The 19,860-nt window shown below is 33.7% G+C and overlaps 1 protein-coding gene across 5 annotated transcripts in view; it reads left to right on the forward strand.

Moving 5' to 3' along the window:
• CAMKMT (calmodulin-lysine N-methyltransferase) overlaps positions 1 to 19,860 on the forward strand; it is a 501,495-nt gene that overhangs the window by 433,981 nt on the left and 47,654 nt on the right. For 4 of the 5 annotated variants that reach the window (XM_074286712.1, XM_074286713.1, XM_074286716.1 and 1 more), the window contains one exon: positions 9,055 to 9,121. The exons of the other annotated variant lie outside the window; for it this stretch is intronic. In XM_074286712.1, coding sequence (XP_074142813.1) covers positions 9,055 to 9,121 — 67 coding nt within the window. The remainder of the gene's footprint in view (positions 1 to 9,054; positions 9,122 to 19,860) is intronic. 5 annotated transcript variants of the gene reach the window in all.

Raw genomic sequence — 19,860 nt, forward strand, 5'->3', positions numbered from 1 at the left:
CCAAGCATTCATTAACTTGTATAACTTCTAGATAATGAATCTTGGAGTCTATAAGAATAGGCATATATTGTCATTGTCCACACTTTATAAAGACAGTACCTAAATTTAAATTCTAGTATAGCTCACCTAACATTATTTAACTTAACAAAATATTAAATCTAAAAGATTAATGAATTTTTATAGATTTCTTGTTTTCACTAGAACACCTGGCTTTTTGAGAACCTGGGACCATCATTTCTTTTTCCATGATGTTACTGCCAATTAACATATTTGACTTTCTATTGAATGTGTTATAGATAATATGATATGACATATATTGTACATAAGCAACAACAACAATCAATAAATATTTGTTGAATGACTAAGTGCCAGCTACTAGCTAATGAGTGACAATGATGAGTGGTCTGCAAAATGAAATAAGGTATGCTAGAAAGAGCACTGAATTTGAATGTAAAGAACCTATATTCTCATCCCAGTTTAGATAATACTATATATAATCTTATACAAGCCACAACCTCTCTTCACCTTCCTTTCCTCATCTGTATAATGAAGGTTTGAACCAAATGATATTTAGCTAGCCCTAAATCTTATGGTCATCACCCGAAAGAGTTAAAAAATCCAAGTGAAAAAATTATTCCATTAAATAAATCATTTGGGTAGGCAGTATTACAGCACAATTTATTCCTTGGCCATTCATTGTTTATTCAACTACATAACATAGCAAAGATATCAGAAGAGAATATATAGGCAAAAATATCTAAAGGTGAATGCCCATCAGTTGGAGAATAGCTGAATAATTTATGGTATATGAATGTTATGAAATATTATAATTCTATAGAAAATGATCAGCAGGATGATTTCAGGGAGGCCTGGAGAAACTTACATCCACTGATGCTAAGTGAAGTGAGCAGAACCAGGAGATCATTGTTCACAGCAACAGCAATTCATATGGATATGAATCTTTTCAACAGCAAAGTGATTCAGGCCAGTTCCAAAGGTCTTATGATAAAGAGAGCCATTTGCACCCAGAGAGTGGACTGTGGGGATTGAGTGTGGATCACAACATAGCATTGTCACTTTTTTGTTGTTGTTTGCTTGCATTTTGTTTTCTTTCTTGTTTTTTTCTTTTTTATCTGATTTTTCTTGTGAAGAATGATAATTGTGGAAATATCTATAGAATAATTACACATGATTAAATATATTGGAATGCTTGCTGTCTAAGGGAAGGAGTGGGGAGAAGGGGGGCGGAATTGGAACATAAAGTTTTACAACAGTGAATGTTGAAAATTATCTGTGCATATGTTTTGAAAATAAAAAGCTTTAATAAAAATTATCAAAAAAGGAGCCAGAAAGTTCAAGAAACAGGAGAAATATGTAGATCCATTGATTCAAAAAACATTTATTAATGTATATAGTGTTTTGAAGAGCAGGTGCATTGAAGCTAATGAACAACTGCTTAAGTACGAGAGATTTTCATCTCCCTGGTAGGAACAATGTGTGACACATTTACCTGTCCCGACAAAATTTCTGATATTGTATGCTATCTTTTTATTTTGAGCAGTTTCTTCATCATTACTTTCTTTTAGAATAATGGAATTTTTAGATCTGGAACCTTAAAGGCCATAGAGTCCAACATTTCACCCTTCACTGAAATTCCTTCTACAAAAACAAAAGGCACGCGATCATTCCAACTCTTTTTAAGCATTTCTGGGCATAAGAGTCAGATCTTTCTATGAAGAAGAAAATTCTCTGTTGGACATTGCTAATTGAAATAGTTTTTCCTAGTAAAGCTTTCCATTTGACCCTAATTCATAAAACGGATCTACTTCTTTCTGATGTCAGCCTTTCAGTTACATGAAACCCACCATTGGGTCCCCCTAAGTCCTCTCTAGCTAAACATCACTAATTTCTAGTTATTAGTTACATTAGTAAACTATTAGGTTCAGGGCATAGCAGTTCAACTGCTGTTCATTCTATTCCACCAACCTTCCTTAAGCCCTTCTATGGGCAATGGGATTTGCTTGGCTTGGGAGACAGATTAAGAGGTAGTATTGAGACCTTGTTCTTGAAAAGCTTTTAATTTAATAAGGAAAGATATGTATACAAAAAATGTGAATAAAGGAGGGGAACATGTAGAAATTAGAGATTTAGGCAAAGAGCTATGATTATTGACTATAACAAAGCCTTTTCATAATATTTTAATATCATTATTATTAGCACTTTATAAAAGTACGGTCTTTTTTTTTTCTTAGATACATGATGTTAAGTTTTTTACATTGATTGTGATTTCATTAAATCAAAGAGAAAACTCATATTTCATTGAAAAAAATTCTTTAATTCTCTAACAGAAGACAATTGAAACATAGGCTTCACTTTTTTTCCCGTTTTTAAAAAATTATTTTATTTTTCCAAATACATGTCAAGATAGCTCTCAACATTCACCTTTGCAAAGCCTTGTGTTCCAAATTTTTCTACCTCTCCTCCTCCTTTCCCCTCCCCAAGCAATCCAATATAAATCTAACATGTACAATTCTTCTAAACATATTTCCATATTCATCATGTTGCACACACAGAGATCAGATCAAAAGGGGGAAAAGAACACAAGAAAGGAAAAAAAAAAACAAGCAAACAAACAACAATAAAAAGGTGAAAACATTATGTTTTGATCTACATTCCATTTCCATACTTCTCCCTCTTGATGTCGGTCTTGTTTTCCATCACAAGTCTATTGGAATTGTCTTCAAATACTATATTGTTGAAAAAAGCCAAGTCTATCACAATTGATCATCATGCAATCTTGTTGTTATTTTGTACATTGTTCTTTTGATTCTGCTCACTTCACCCAACATTAGATCATGTAAGTTTCTCCAGGCTTTTCTGAAATCATCCTGCTGATCATTTTTTATAGAATAATAATATTTCATTTCATTCATATGCCGTAACTTATTCAACCTAATTGATGAGCATCCACTCAATTTCCAGTTCCTTGCCACTCCAAAAAGGGCTGTAACAAATATTTTTGCACATGTGAGTCATTTTTCCTTTTTTATGATCTCTTCAGGATACAGATACAGTGAAGACACTACTGGATCAAAGGGTATGCACAATTTGATAGCCCTTTGAGCATAACTCCAAATTGATCTCCAGAATGGTGGTTTGATTTCCCAATTCCAACAACAATGCATAAGTGCCCCAGTTTTCCCCGCATCCTTTCCAACGTTAATTATTATCTTTTCCTGTCATCTTAGTCAATGTGAGAAATGTAAAGTATTACCTCATAGTTGTTTTAATTTGCATTTCTCTAATCAATAGTGTTTTAGAACATTTTTCATATGACTACAAGGCTTTAATTTCTTCATCTGAAAATTGTCTGTTCACATTCTCTAACCATTTATCAATTGGGGAATGGCTTAGGTTCTTGCTAATTTTAATCAATTCTCTCTATATTTTAAAAATGAGTCCTTTTAGAAACATTGGCTGTAAAAAAAAAAAAAAAGTCCTCCTAGCTTCCTGCTTCCCTTCTAATCCTGGCTACATTGGGTTTGTTTGTGCAAAACTTTTTTAGTTTAATGTATCAGAATTGTCCGTTTTGCATTTCATAGTGTTCTCTAGTTCTTCTTTGGCCATAAATTCCTCCCTTCTTCTCAGATCTGAGAGGTAAACTATCCCTTGTTCCCCTAACTTACCTATAGTATCCCTCTTTATGTCTAAATCATGAACTCTTTTTTTTAAATGCCTAAAACTTTTTATTTTCAAAAATTAAACCAAAGAGGTAACTAGCAGTTCATATGAAAAAATATTCTATATATCTTTAAAGTCAGCATTAAACTGCAATGTCTGAAAAGAATAGTAAGGTTTTTCAGTTGCATTAATAGAAGCATGATTCCACTGTCTCCCCAATTCAAAGGTGTGTTTTCCTGGAGGAAAGTCCAGTGATGCTGAGTTGTTGTTGTTATTTGGCCTTTGCTTTCAGAGGACCAATAACCACACAGGGTAATAATGCTTTGACTTGTGGATGAATGGGATCTAAGTAAGGCAGAAATTGCACAATGTCAATCGCTTCACTCTCTCTTCCTGAGTCATTAAAGTTTGGTGACAAGACAAAAAGTCAGGGTGATTTTGATGGCCTGGGATACAGTGGATGACTTTGCATCTTTTTTTAATAAAGCTTTTTATTTTCAAAACATATGCACAGATAATTTGACAACACTGACTCTTGCATAACTTTGTGTTTCAGATTTTCTCCTCCTTCTCTCCACCCCCTCCCCTAGATGGCAAACAATATATGTTAAACATGTTAAAAATATATGTTAAATCCAATATGTATAAACATATTTATACAATTCTCTTGCTGCACAAGAGAAATCAGATCAAAATAAGAAAATAAATGAGTAAGAAAACAAAATGCAAGTGAACAACAACAAAAAGACTAAGAATGTTATGTTGTGATCCGCACTCGGTTCCCACAGTCTTCTCTCTGGAAGTGAATGGCTCTCTTCATCACAAGATCATTGGAATTGGCATTAATCATCTGATTGTTAGAAAGAGTGAATGTTCAACAGAATTGATCATTGTATAATATTGATATTGTCATGTACAATGATCTCCTGGTTCCACACATTTCACTTAGCATCAGTTCATGTCTCTCCAGGCTTCTCTAAAATTATCCTCCTGATTATTTCTTATAGAACAATATTCTATAACATTCATATACCATAACTTATTCAGCCATTCTCCAATCAATGGGTATACACTCAGTTTCCAGTTTCTTGCCACTATGAATAGGGCTGCTACAAACATTTTTGTACATGTGAGTCTCATGAACCCTTTTCAACCTTATCTTGGTTAGTTATTGTTAGATATGAGTCAGACTGATATGAGTTAGATAGAGTGTTAGATACTAGTCAATGCCATGTTTCTGAAATAGTCTTCATTTAGCAGAAATATCCTCAACAGTATATTTTGCTAGCACCAATCTCATTGGTGAGACATAATGATGAACAAAAAGGGGAAATATCCCAGTAAATAAGTTAAAAGATATACTTAAAATAAATTAGAGTATTCAACTTTTAAAAACCAAGTAAATATGTACTAAGTATACTTGTGGATGACAGGTATCCCGGTAGGCATAAAAGGGATATAAAATATAGCCTTTGCTCTCAAGGAGGTTATAAGGTTGTAAAGTATGTAGGGAGAAATGTCCTTATGAAAATTCTTTTATTTGTGTAGGAACAGGGATTCAGAATTGATGAAACAATGATCCATCCCTTTTTTCAGTTCAACAATTAGCACACATAAAAATAGCTCCCAGAATTAAACTATTAAATAGGTTACAAAGCAGACTAATCATTTAACCTTCAGACTAAAGTAAATATGTTATAATCTCAGTTACATAATTTTATCTTCTTTGAAAATACTAACTCAAGAAAATATTGCATTGTGAAATATTGCTATGTGATTATTAATAAGGAAAATGGAATTATATTTTAGTCAACTCAGTTACCAAATATTAAAATATGTAATACTGTACATTAATGTATCAAACATTAAATTATATACTACTGTATATGACTGTATCAAACATTAACTTGAGGGTCTAGAAATTCTGTCTTACATGAAATTTAATCTTAATAGATATTTTAAGTGACTTTATGGAAATTGATGTTTATGTTGCTATCATTATTTGGAAAAAGAAATGTGTCTTGAAAGAATCACCAGAGGCAAAATTAAAATTGGAATCCTATATTGTGGGTTTGTCTCTATCAGGTGTCTTATTTAAGAGGAGCATCTAAAGACAGAACGCCTGTTTACTTTTAGCCTTAAGCATATATTTTATAACCCTAGAATGCCATATTCCCTAGACAAGAGGGATCCGAAGTGATTGTGTGATATGCAGTTAATTGAAAATCACTTTTAAGCCCTTAGCCTAACCCACAATATAGTAGAAAGAGACCTGAATTTGGAGTCAAGAGGACTTGCATTCAAATCCTGATTCTGCTAATTATTAATTCTGTGTTCTCATCAAAATTTCTGTGGCTTTAGTTTCCTTATCTGTTCAATGAAAAGTTTAAATTTAATTATCTCTCAAGTCCCTTAATACTCAATATCATATCGTTCTATGAATTCTTCAAAAGCCTGGGCTCATGTCTAATAGACAATATTTGGCCCCTGATGTTGTACATTATTCCCAGTATGTAAACATGTTTATCATTTGAGCTTAGACAATTTTGTGATGACTAATATATTGTATAACAAATGAGATAATGTATATAAGTATATATACATGTATACACATATTATTTTGCACTCCTTTAAATGCTATGTAAACATGAACAGTTATTACATTTATCAGATTCAGGATCCAAAAATATCTTGACTACATAAGCTGCTGGTCCAAATCTAATAAAATGAAATTTAATAGAGACAAATGTGAAGTCTCCTACATGTGTTCAAAAACATGAACCTTATAAACATATAAGAACTAGATACACTATGAATTATTTGAGACGGAGTTCAGTTTCTTCATTTAGAAACTGACGATAATCACAGCCCCTGCATTCAAGGATAGTTGGAAAGATGTAAGAATTACATAGTAATTGTAAAATGCTTAGCAGCGTGTCCTGGCAATACACAGGAATTGTTATGTTAATGTTAGCTATTATTATTGTTGTCATGGTGGTCGTTGTCAATATTAGTATTATTTTTATTATTTTTGGACTACATATCATTCAAAATTAACTACTGCAAGAATAGGTGCAATAGTGCATATGTATGTATGTATGTGTATACATATATACAAACATGTGCATGTAGATACATATATATGTACATGTATATGTTATTGCGATGATAGACCAAAAACCCCATGACCTTAAAATATAGAAATAAAAGATATAGGCAAAATGCATGATTATTGACTATACAAAGAATTTTCTTAATATTTTAAATATTATTGTTAATATTTTATCAGAAAGTGATCTTTTTCTTCTTTAGGTACATGATGTTAGGTCTTTTACATTGACTGTGATTTTATTACATAAGGAGAGACTAAAGAATATAAATATAAATATATGTATATACACTTGTGTATGTGCACTGAGAGGCATAAAGTACAGCATTAGAGAAAGAGTTGATAGTCTCCTATTGACAATATTGTGTTCTATTCCAGATACTGCATTATAGAAAAGATGTGGATTCCATTGATGAGCTGTAGACTATTCAGAGAAGGCGGCCACACAGTGGTAAAAGGGCCTCAAGTTCATGCCAGCTGAGTGAATTGAAGGAGCTGGGCATGTTAAACTTGGAGGAGAGAAGCCTTAAGAAGAATTATGAGTGCAATGTGGAAGAAGTATCAGACTTGCCTGGCTTAGCCTTGGAGACAGAATTAGTAGAAAAGGTAGAAGTCACAGTTGCAGGCTAGGTGTTAGGGGGAGAATCCTAACTACACCTATTGAGGAGAGTGGATGCAGAAAGTAGTGGGCTCCAGAAAAAGGTAGATGGCCCTATGTTGCCTTTTTTATAGAGGTGATTTTTGTTTTAATATGTGATGAGCTTGACAAAATGACCCCTCAGGTCCTTTCTGACAGATTCTGTGATTTTGTAGCCATTTCAATCAATTTCTTTTATAACTTAAGGAGAAAGACCCCATTATTGATATTGTCACATTAAGAGCTACCTCAAAATCTGTGCTAATTTATCTAAATAAAACAGGGATAGGAAAAATAATGTATACATGCAAGCAATGTTTTAAAACAGTTGTGCCATTTTTTTCAAACTAGCATTCACTTGAAATAAAATACTCTTAAACCACAAAAGACATTCCCTCTAATTCCAAAAATAGCACAGACTAAACATTGCTATGAAAAATTTTATTTAAAATTTTTTGCTTTTATTATATATGTTCATATACTTGCTGTAGCTTGAACTCCTGGAGTGTTGGATTTATACATTGTATAAAAATATGTAGTGTTAAGATGTTTACTAAAAAAAATATTAATAGGTTTTTGAGTTATATAATTTAACATCACTGTGACTATTTTGTAAGAAGTATTACCCTCCCTAACAAAATAATATGTTTTGCTTGCTAGATTAGTCACGCACTCATACGGCTCTACAGGTGTATGCTGCACATTGTAACATGCTGTTGAATTCCATGGAAACACCAAGTAGGGTGTGGTCTGAATATGGGGGAGGTTGATCAGGAACAGTCATCAGTTGACTCTTTAGTAATTTTCTTTTTTGAAAAATAAAGATGTCAGCTGTCCCTTTTTGCAAGACATTTAATTTAGAAGATTTTCCTGAAATACTTTATTCCCGAAATAGACAGAACTGTAGGCCAATTGTGTCATTTCAGTTAATCAAAACAAGTAGTCAAATTAGTCTCTTTTATTTTTTTTAATGAATGTAATTTAACAGTATTTAATTTGCATACAGAAAAGTTCACCCTGGAAAAAAAAATCTGCATTATAGCACTTTTGTAAACCTCAACAAAGCCCTTCATTAGGAGACTTAATTACTTTTCTCTACCTACTCCTGAGGAGAAAAGCTATCACAGTACCTGCTCATTCATTCATACAAGAAAGTGTGCATGGTGATTCAAGCAGAGACATGGGTGTGAAATTCCCATGGCTCTCCTCTTGCTGGGTAATTGTAACAAAGTTAGAGCGGCTCAGATAATCTGAGTTCTCTTCATTGCCCTGCTTCTCTGGGCATTTAGGGAATATCACTTGGGCCCCTTTTAAAATTTCATTTCCTTAATTTATATTATTTTGGGTCTATGATATCCTTCACTGGATTTCTAACTTTCTCTAACATAATGGTCTAATGATGTAATATTATCCTAAGCCTAGACTAACTAAGGGTAGAGAGACTTATTACTGAAAAACTGGCCAAATGATTGTAACAACTCTATAAGGTGTGAAGAGATTGTAATCAATGTTGGTGAAGGTAGCACACATTATTGAAATCATACCTCCTTTTAAGTAAAAAAAAAAAAAAAAAAGATAAATAAAAGTGATCAATGCTCTACAGATTATTCTTAACTGAGTCCTGTAGATGTGAACGACATCATCAAAAGGAACCAGAAGAAAGGTGTATTTAAGACTCAAGCAATATCAAGCTGGTAAGATATTTTTCAGAGTGAAATATTTTGGTGTGTGTTTTGATTGCTTTAGTGTTTTGAATCAGTGAATGGAACTGTAATGGGAACTATTTGTGGTCCAAGATTATACAAGTGATAGGAATTTCAGTCGAATGATTTTTTAAATGAATGAACTACTTCATGATGTTTAAGAAGACAAAATGGAATTTTTAATGATTTGGTATTCATTCTTGACAAGCATCCTCTGATATATGTTTATATGTTTGCATATATACACACATATTTACATGCATGAGTGTACATATACACATATATAAACATATTTAGGGAGAGAGCGATCTCTGTACATTATTTGTGTGATCATCACAAGTTATGAATCATCATAGTTATGGGGTGAAAAATAGACCAGCTTTATATAAAATGTTTGTTTATACATTTTATTATAAGCATTATTTCCAACAGTCGCTGTTCATTTGCCCACACATTATTCTTCAATCATTTGATATTTCGAGTTTCCTCTATGCCTAGGATACTTTTTTTTTCTTCATAGAAAATGGATGAGCAGCCAACAGTGCTTAAAAGCTGAAGTGATTGACAATATCAGACTGATGAGAAGTAGCAATGACTCTTACTCATAAGTGGGTAAATACAGTCTGTGGCTTTAAAAATGTCTCCTCTATTACGATACTTAAGAGTAAGTTGACTGGAATGTGCAGTTTTTCTCATTATACTATATAAGATTGAAAAAGACCAATAATATATCCATGTGGCCTTAAACTTTGGACTAGAGAAAAAAGGGAAGGTCAGCTCTTAGCTATATACTCCCTTCATTTATGGAACAGTGCTGATTATGGAATGGAGATTACCATACACTTTTTTTTTTGTATGGGACTTCATCTTTTGTCATGATTTCAAACCTGGTCTTTTAGTTATCAATCAAAAGCACATTTTCTACACTGTCCTCATTTACATTTATCTAATGCTTAAGGTCATTTGTGACCATTTGAGTGAATTTCAGCATATGGAATCAGTGAATAATAGATTTCAGCTCCATGCTGTGAAGAAAGATTGTGTTTTTACAAGGCATAATGTTGTTTACTGGGTGTTAATAATCACTAATTAATAAACATATCTAGACTTCTAAAATGTTGCATTTTAAGGGATAAAAATGTCAAGTGTTTAACTTGGTGAGAGCAAGAACATTTTCTGCATAAAATAATTAAATTGCATAAAGAAATGGAATGTGGTGACTCAACCCAAAACACATCAGAAATCTTCAAAATAGGAACTTTTCTATTCTTGAGCATGCCATCTCTGAAGACACACTTGAAATAGAAGATGGTATAAACCTGTGTACATATATTGTGCTTCCTAGGGCCCTCGATAATGATGACTTGCCTTCCCTTTCCCATATTACTCATGGTCAGTTTCTTCTCTCTTAACCCCTGAAAGCATTTTGTCCAGACTCTCCTAAGGCACTTGCCCAGAAAATAAATGGATGAATCAGGCCTTCGAGTGCCCTGATCTTATATTAAGACAGACGATACTTGACTACTTAACCTTCAAGAAGCTAAGAGAAAGCTGCCTACTGTTGCTGTAATGTCTGCCTTACCATCATAACCACTTCTTTCCCACCCATATCCAGGATAAGATGAAAGCATTAGCTTTATGAAAAAAGAATGAAAGGAAGCATTTTACAAAAGAGCTAAGATGTAGTATATTCTTTTTTAGTGCCTCAACCCATCTGCAGAATTCCTCCTCCAAATTGGAGGTGTGAAATAACAGCAGCTACAAATTACTAAGAGGTATTTACCTTTGCTACAAAGCCCACATGTGAGCCAAATATTTCTGCTATTAAAAAGTACTTCAAAACTTGTCATGGGAGGTTTGTGATGGCAAAATGTCTCCTTCAACTCCACCCATGAAGAAGAGAAGTACAAAAGGAAAGGAAAGTTTCAATGCCAGAAATATAAGCATAAGAAGTACTACTATTTCTACAATAGAATGAATGAACTTCTTCATAGAGCATGTTTTTGTTCATAAAATACTCATTAAATAGGGAAAGATTCCTACCTTAACTATTAAATGTCTCACAATTTCCCACGGGTTCCATATTTAATAGCAGGTCCCTTTTCTAAAGTAACTTTCTTGCTCTTCACTAAAAACTTTATAGATGCTTCTATCCTGTTTTAACACCATGTCATCTTTCAATGTGTATCTATAATTTTAAACATGAAAGCTGTTGTTCAGATGTGTTCATTTATTCATTCAGCTAGTATTTATAGCATACCTACTATGTACAAGGTATTTCTCTTTAAGAAGATAATAAGCAAGAAGCTATTGAAAATAATTATCAGATGAAAGAAGTAATTTATACAGGAATAGCTAACCACTTAAAGAGTAGAATGTCAGGTACTCAAACTATCTTAATTGTAGGATTTGCCTTAAAATGTCTCCGACATTTCTTCTTAAGGAACCCCAAGTTTCTGGCATTTGTATATCACCAGTCTTTCCAGGAATATTCTAGGGAATATCTTTTGCTAGATAATACTAAGTATCTGCAACTTTTTTCCCCCTTTCATCAAATTCATCTATCCCAGGTCTTATTTAAATAGGATTTACCTTAAGATAGTTTAAATTTCATATTTAAAGTAGTATTTAAGAAATAAGGAAATTTTTTTATGAAACTTATGCATGAAATGTAAGAAGTGTAACATTGGTGATATGAGATGAACCATTCCAAACTTAAAAATGAATATGGTGTCCATTTGCCACTCTCTAGCCTTCTTTGCAATATAATCTTCAAATCCAAATAAACAACTTGAAATTTCTCTTTAGTCTCCGTTATCAGTTTCTCTAGATTATGTCATTTTCTTATAATAAAGAGCTAGTTTTCAGTAGTGCTTCAATGAGCATGTTGTGAAATGATTGGGAAATATATAATCAAACAAAGTCAATTATATAGGATTCAGAAGCTGACGTTGAAGGCCCAATAGCCTTTGACCCACCCTGTTGATTTAACTTTATTCCCTTGGCAACTTCATAGTATTGTTGTTATTGTATAATTTATCTAGATTTTAGTGAAACAGCTGGAAAAAAATCCTCTCTTTCAATAGTTATAGACAAAATGATCAGTGAGGTAGATTCCGAATTGTATGACCAGATCCAAAAGCAGTACTGAGTCATGGATAGATTCATGTCAGATTTGAATCAAGAATCTACATTTGTCCTTATGTTATTTAAAATCTTTGCCATTTATTTTATAAAAGATGACATAATTATCAACTGAGATGAGACAGCTAGCATGTTGAATGATATGGAGTAAATGTCCAAAAATTATCTCAACTGGCCAAAATGATGAGCTGACTCTAATAACTCTAAATTAGTAAGAAATATAATTTTTGTACTTGAATTTAAAAAATGTAAATTTATAACATAGGCAATAAATGGCGAAATAGCAAAAAGATCTAGGAATTTACAGTAGTTTGCAGGCTCAGTAGAAGTCATAAGTGTGATATGGTAGCCAAAAATTGAGCATAACATGCTCTTACACTAAATTATGAGAGGCTTAGTATTAAAGAAATCTTGAAATTCTGGAAATTGATTTTATATCACAGATTATATCTTCATAAGGATATATTTGACTAAGATGTATAGATAATTATCTTTGTTGATGATTAAAAAGCATTTAACCATAAGAGAACAAAGTGGGAAAGCCAACTAAATAAAGGTACCTAGGGGCATTTAAGGGGACAGAAGTCAACAAACTTAATTTTAAGAAGAAAAAAAAGGGAAAAAGAGAAAATATCTGCAAAGATTTTTTAAAAATAACGGTTTTGTCCATCAAAAACCATAGAAACATCAGTCATACCAAAGGTATGCTGGTAAATGTTTAATAATGAGCTCAATAGGGAAAAATATACATAGAACACATTTTTATATTTAATCATGATTCTTAACATTTTCCTCATTAACATTACTTTCTTAAAGCTAATCTAGTCAACAGAACAATAATCAAGCCATAATTTGTAGCATTTGCAAATTTCTGAAGTATAAATGCTCACATCAAAAATTTAGCCATTGGCTCTTGTGAGCCAGTTGGAGTGGGCTCCACCACATGCCCTGCATCATGATATAGAAGAGATCTATGCTAAAGGAAGCACATTTGCTAGAAAATTGAGAGATCAATTCCTTAAGTATTTAAAGGAGGGGGAAATATTAAAGACCTGAGAGGGGAAAAAATTGCAACCTTATCCATGCTTAAAAAAAAAGGCAACTTGACAGAACATCAACAATTATCAACTTACAGATCTACTCTTCCATCTAAACAATATTTGGATGAAATTCCTACACAAGTGAATTGAGGGCATTCTCAATAAAGATATTAGTAAAGAGCAGGCAAAGTTTTGCAAACAATATTCTGCAGTGAACTTTGTCACCATTTTATAACTGGGATATCTAGAGACTATAGAATCATATTGTGTGTATTTATTGATTATGAGAAAGCATTCAGTTCAATAAAGCAAAACACTGCCTTAAAATCTCTTTTCTAACAGTGTCTCCCATCCAGATTTCAGAATCATTCAAGATTCTTTGAAAAATTTAACAATATAAGGATCTGTGTTGAATGATCCTCTGATACTTATTATCAGAAAAGACAAAACAGGGATATTTGTGGTTACCAAAAATGTTTGCTACTGTGATGATTCATGATAGTGTCCAAATTGAAGATAGACTCCCTGAGAATGGTTGCATGGGCTGGATGCTAACAGCATTATTCTAGTTGCTTTAAGTTAAAGAACAAAGCAAAACATCCTGGAAGATATCTCTTACCACGTAAAAGAATTTGCTCTGATCAGTCTACCTAGTAAAGACCAAATGGATGAAGAATACCTATTGCTTAGATTGTTACATGCAATTGAATGAACAGTCCAAAGAGCTTGGCCGTCAATATTTATATCTGAGCAAATAATATGAATGTATAATTAGTCGGGCTCAGGAATTAAAAAGGAAGAGAGCAGGTTAGATTGTCTTCAAGAAAGTGCAAAGTTTCTCTAAGGACACTAAACTTCCTCTGGAAATAAAAGATTATGTTTTTTTTTAATATATTGTTTTCCCCCTAATTCTATTTTAAAGTTTTCAAAAAACATTTTGAACAAAGTTTTGAGTTCTAAATTCTATCCTTTCCTCTCTCCTTGCCCCCTCAACACAGTAAGGTATCAGATATAGGTTATATATATATATGTATACATATATATATATTTAATGCCAATATTCTAATCATGTTGAATATCTACAAGGAATCATGTTGTATATCTAAAAGAAAGGGACACTAGAGTCCTCAAAGAGCTGAAAATGAAAATGATCCAAGGGAAATAAGAAGACATATGGTGAATATGACCAAGATGCAATTATATAATTAATGAAGAACTTCAAAGAATGGTCAAGTTAGTAAGCATTTATTAAGGGTCTTCTATATACTGGGCACTCTGTTAAGTGGCACAAAATAAGGAAGAAGACAGTCTCTATCCAAATGAATTTTCAAGGTCCACTTTAGGAATCTGCTTCTCTGTGAAGCTTTCTGTGACTACCACAGTCTTCACTTATCTCTCCTTTTCCTAAAATCCAGAACATTTGGAGCCTGTATTACAGTTTTAAATTTACTTTTTATCTTTATATTATTTGTATGTATGTTTAACTAAAACACAGAAGATTTTATGTTTATTTGTTTTATTTGTATTCTTCAGCCCAGTGCTTTGTTCATAGTAGGCACTTAAAAATATTTATTGAATTGTATTGTTTCTCCAACTAGATTCTGAGCTGTCAAAAGTGGCACCTGTGTTTTCTTTATTTTCTCCACAACGAGTACAATTTGTCTCTTGAGTTTAAAGTTTTTGAGATTTATATCAGGATTCATTTGGAAGTCACAATTCCACTAAAGCTTGTAGGATCCTAATAGCCTTTAAGAGTGGTGGAGACAAATCAGACTTTTTGAAGACTCAAACAACAATTGCATTATATTAGATAAGGGCTGCATTTCAAGATGAGCTTCTCTTCAGCCTTGTACTTATGCACAGCCTCTAGACACACTGGCGATGGGACTTGCTGGTCATTTTTCCTTTGTCCAGTTGGAATGAGGAAAGGATTTCCAGCCAAAAACGATGAGGGAATTGAGGGCTCTCTTTGGAGGAATTCATATAAACATATATATAATACACACATATGTATATAATGAATCCATGTTAATATTACCAATTGTGGTTCATTGTTTTAAAATCTAGATGTGAACTATATTGTGTGAATTTTAAGGAACTCTGAGTATTAAACAATTCCTCTCCTTTCAGTTGCTATCTTCAGTGTGAGATACAAAATTACTATGTGTACTTGCTGCATTAATGTGATACTATTCAAATGTAAAATATGCTTGCTAGGCAGTTCCATGGCAATGTCTCCCATGTCATACAATCAATTCCACAGTTCTTAAGAGAGACCTTTGTCTCTGTATCACTTTTTCTGACCACCACCCTTGCCCTGTGTGGATTTTTCATAAAATAGTCTTTTAGGCAAGTATACTTGGCAGTTTAGTTCAAGAAAGGACCTTGGTATCTGGTATCTTATCCTGCTAAGTGACCTTCAGAATCTTCCCTAAACAATTCAAATGGAAGAGATTCAGTTTCCTGGCATGGTGCTGGTACACTGTCCAGGTTTCACAGGTGTACAATAATAAGGTCATCACAACAGCTCTGTGGACCTTCAGTTTGGTGGTCAGTCTAATACCTCTCCTCTCCCATATTTTCCTTCTGAGCCTCCCAAACACTGAGTGAGCTCTGGCAATGTGTGTGTCAGTATCATTATCAATGTGGACATCCCTGGAAAGTAGGCTGCCACGGTAAGAGAACTTATCCACAGCAATCAAAACTTCTCCATTTTCTGCAACTAGTGGTCCTATGAATGATGGTGTGTGCTGGCTGTGTTTTCTTGGTATTAATCATTAGGCCAAAATTAGCACAAGCAGCAGATAATCTAATTGGAACAGGATACATGTTTTTCTGGAGTGGCCTTGAAGCTGGAGTAAATTTTGCAATCAAAACTCCTCTAGTCAACAAGCTTGATGGATTAGGCCAGATGACATCTAAAGTCCTTTAGTGATTAAGATGGTGACTGAACTGCAGTTTCATTGGCATAAGACTCCAGGTCAACACCTTCACTTCAATATATAGAGTAAGAGATTAGCCTGGAGCAATTAGAGTTGAGGTGACTTGCCAGCTCTCTCTTTTATGGTTCCTTTCACTTGTAGCAAACAGAAGGATCTTTTCCTCAAAAACTCAGTGTGGGTCTGTTGACATGCTGATCCTGAGTTCCTAGTGTGCTTCTTCTAGTGCAGGTTTCACATTCATCCAGAATAGGGCAGAAACCTTAATAGACAGCCAAGTATGACCATTCCAACTCCAGAGTTTGGTAAAATCAGTAAACAACTATCTTGGACTGTGAGGAAAGTCCTACATTTGGGCATTTGGACAGTAAAGAAATTACTTCCAATCCACTGGTGAATTACTTTCCAAAGAAGCTTCTCACTATATGGCACTGAAAACTAAAATAGAAATTCATGTCTTGTAGAACTACCTCGGAGAGAATTCACCCTAAACTTCTATCACCTTTTCTTTTCTTAATGTTCAGGTCTTCAATATTGGTAGGAAATTTAAAAATTGCCAGCCCACCAGGCATTGTATACAAATGTACCTTAAGTGTAAAGAATGAAAACATCTATTAATTCTCTGATTTAATATCCAAATGGTACATGGCTACAATTTACAATCCATTAGTTCTGATTTTTGTTATTACTTTGTTTTGGTACTATGTAAGTTAATCAGCTGTCATGATCATAGAATCAAAGAAATCTGAGATGGAAAATATAATTAGTAAAATAATTAGTACCTTTCATTCAAAGATCTCAAAATTCTTTACCAGTTCTCCTTACACCGTTGTAGAGTGTGTAGGTCACTAAGATGAGGTAGTCCAAATGTCAGATGACATTTGAATTTCACTTTTGAACTCCAAATCACTTTTCCTTTACAGTTTCATGACAGTTGTCAAAGTCACAAGGGGTCAAAGGGTAGAGTTAGTCTCAAGGTCGAGCCAGGAACATACAATTGATAAACTAGAATACTCTCTGGGAGTTTTTTATTAAACTCACTAGCACTTAATTGATTTAAAAGGCCCAGCCTTCTATCCATTAAAACCAATTCTGCCTACTTATTCTGTTTATTTTGCAGGCATCATAAACCTCCAGAAAAGGAAAGCAAATTATACACAGTCAATTAATTGTATATATGTAGTTTATTTAAATTGCAATTATCTATAGTGAATTTCTCTTCTGGCCTGGCCCTTCTTCATCCTCCCTGCATTTCCTCCCCACCCAGAGAGCCTCCAGTTTATAAAGTAATTTTTATATCAACTTAAATAAATGAGAAAGGTAAATCTGTTGGCAGAAAATCAGATGCATGATTTTTGTTTTCCTGTCTTAGATAACATCTCTGCTACTGTTTCCCTTCATTCATCTGTATAATCAAGACTTGAAAAATGGGCTCTTGCTAATATAAGAATTTGGGATGTGCTCTATATTTTTTGTTCCCGTTTTACAGATAAACTGAATTAAATCCTGGGAAAGGCTGTCATTTTTCCTATAATGACCCAAGGAATTTGTGGTTAAAGGATGAATTAAAATCAGCATGTCCTATTATACTAGTATGTTAAAAACTTCTCTTTCTTTAGCAATGAACATTCTTAATATTTTATTAATCCTTTATCAAGTCTCATAATACTACAGGCTATAAACTACTTACTATGTTATCAAAATGTACTCAGGAAACTCCCAAAAATTATTCTCATAGTGTCTCCCTGCTGGGATAGTGGCAAATAACTGTAGTTCCAACTATTTGTGTGTGTGTGTGTGTGTGTGTATATATATATATATATATATATATATATATATATATATATATATATATACACACACACACACACACAGTCTTAGCAGCATTTATGTGTCAGATGTTGTATGACATATTAGGGATACAAATAGTATCTGCTATCAGGGAGCTTATATTCTCTCAAAAAGAGAATATGCATCAATAAAATACAAGCAGAATAAGAACAAGATACTTTAGCAAGGAAAAGACACGAACAGTTGGGGGATAGAAGGAATCAGGAAACACTTCATGTAGAACTTGTACCTTGAGCTAAATTTTGAAGGAAGTAAAGAATTTATAAGGCAGAATGAAAAAGTAACAACTCTAGGGTAGGGAATAAACATGCAAAGATATTAAAGTGGGCAGTGGACAGTCATAGTATGTTGATAGATTGATTAGAATTTAAGTTGCAGTCAAGGGAATAATGGATAATGAGGTTGGAAAAGTTGGAGGGGGCCAAGTAAATGGAGGAACACATAGTTGATACCAGAGGTAACAGGAATCCACTGAAATTTATGGAATAGGAGAATGACTTGGTCAGATCTGCATTTAAAAAATCATTTCTGCAAATGTGTAGAAGATGGAGTGGAGTGGGGAGAAAGTTAAGGCAAAGAGACTGGGAGGTATCCTAGGCAAAAAGTGATGAACCAAGGTAGTGGTCTTATGAGTATTAAGAAGGGGATATGCAAGAGGTATTGTGGAGGTAGAAGTAAAAGATTTACCTTCAGGACCTTCAGTCCTAAGTATCCTGAAATCTGGCCTTTCTCTTTACCACTAGCTGTATTTCTATTCCCTTTATAAACACACACACACACACACACACAGACACACACACACACACACACACACACACACACACACACACACACACCTGGCTGCACCAACACGCTTGTCCATTCCCTTACCCATTTCTCTACCATTCAGATCAGAGAAGGAATAGCAGATCAGAGGAGAGCAGATCTATTAGATATGTAGGAATTAACTTCTGTATCCCCTCCTCCCTGCATCCTCTGCCCAGCACAATCAGTCAAGAGTGACAAAGACCTATATCCTTGACCTTTGCCCAGCAGCAATATACTTTAAAGAACTGTAATCTTTAATTTTCATTCATCACCTATTTGCTATTTCTCTCTCTATTCCTGAATTAATTTATCACCTGTAACATGGGAGAAAACTGTTCCCAACTCTCATTTCCTCTTCTCTCATTTCCATATTTTCATTTTCCTCAATCCTACCCCACCCTTGTTCTGCTCTAATTTTGCCCACCCCTTCCAGTATGTCTTTTGGATTTCCTATTCTATAGTGAAAAGATTTTCTTTCATCTCAGACCCTTTTCCACATTGGCTCCTACCTCATAACATGGTATCCTTGACCTTCATTTCCGCCCAGATAAGATTATAGTGGCTATTGGATGATGGCCTGAAGGTAATTTTCTCTTCTTTTTCAAGTTCAACATCTAGCTCACCATCTTCCTTTCCTCCCCAACACTTGCCCTTATACTCAGGAATTTCAGAGACCATGTTATTACTCTGTCAAACTCCCTGATCTCCCAATTCCTCAATCTCTTAAAATCCCAAGACCCATTCTTTCAGTCCATCTTAACCACATATAGGGATGGTCATATGGAATCTCAACATTACCCTAAGTATAGGAAATAATATTTGAAAAAAATTTAGCATAGTACCTGGTACATAACAGGTTTTCTATGAAAGCTTATTGCCTTCCTCTTACTTAACATCTCAATATTGATGATTTCCAGATGTGTACTTTGGATATCAATCAGTCAGCAGT

The sequence above is a fragment of the Sminthopsis crassicaudata genome, chromosome 2 (assembly GCF_048593235.1).
Source record: "Sminthopsis crassicaudata isolate SCR6 chromosome 2, ASM4859323v1, whole genome shotgun sequence".
Taxonomy (NCBI): domain Eukaryota; kingdom Metazoa; phylum Chordata; class Mammalia; order Dasyuromorphia; family Dasyuridae; genus Sminthopsis; species Sminthopsis crassicaudata.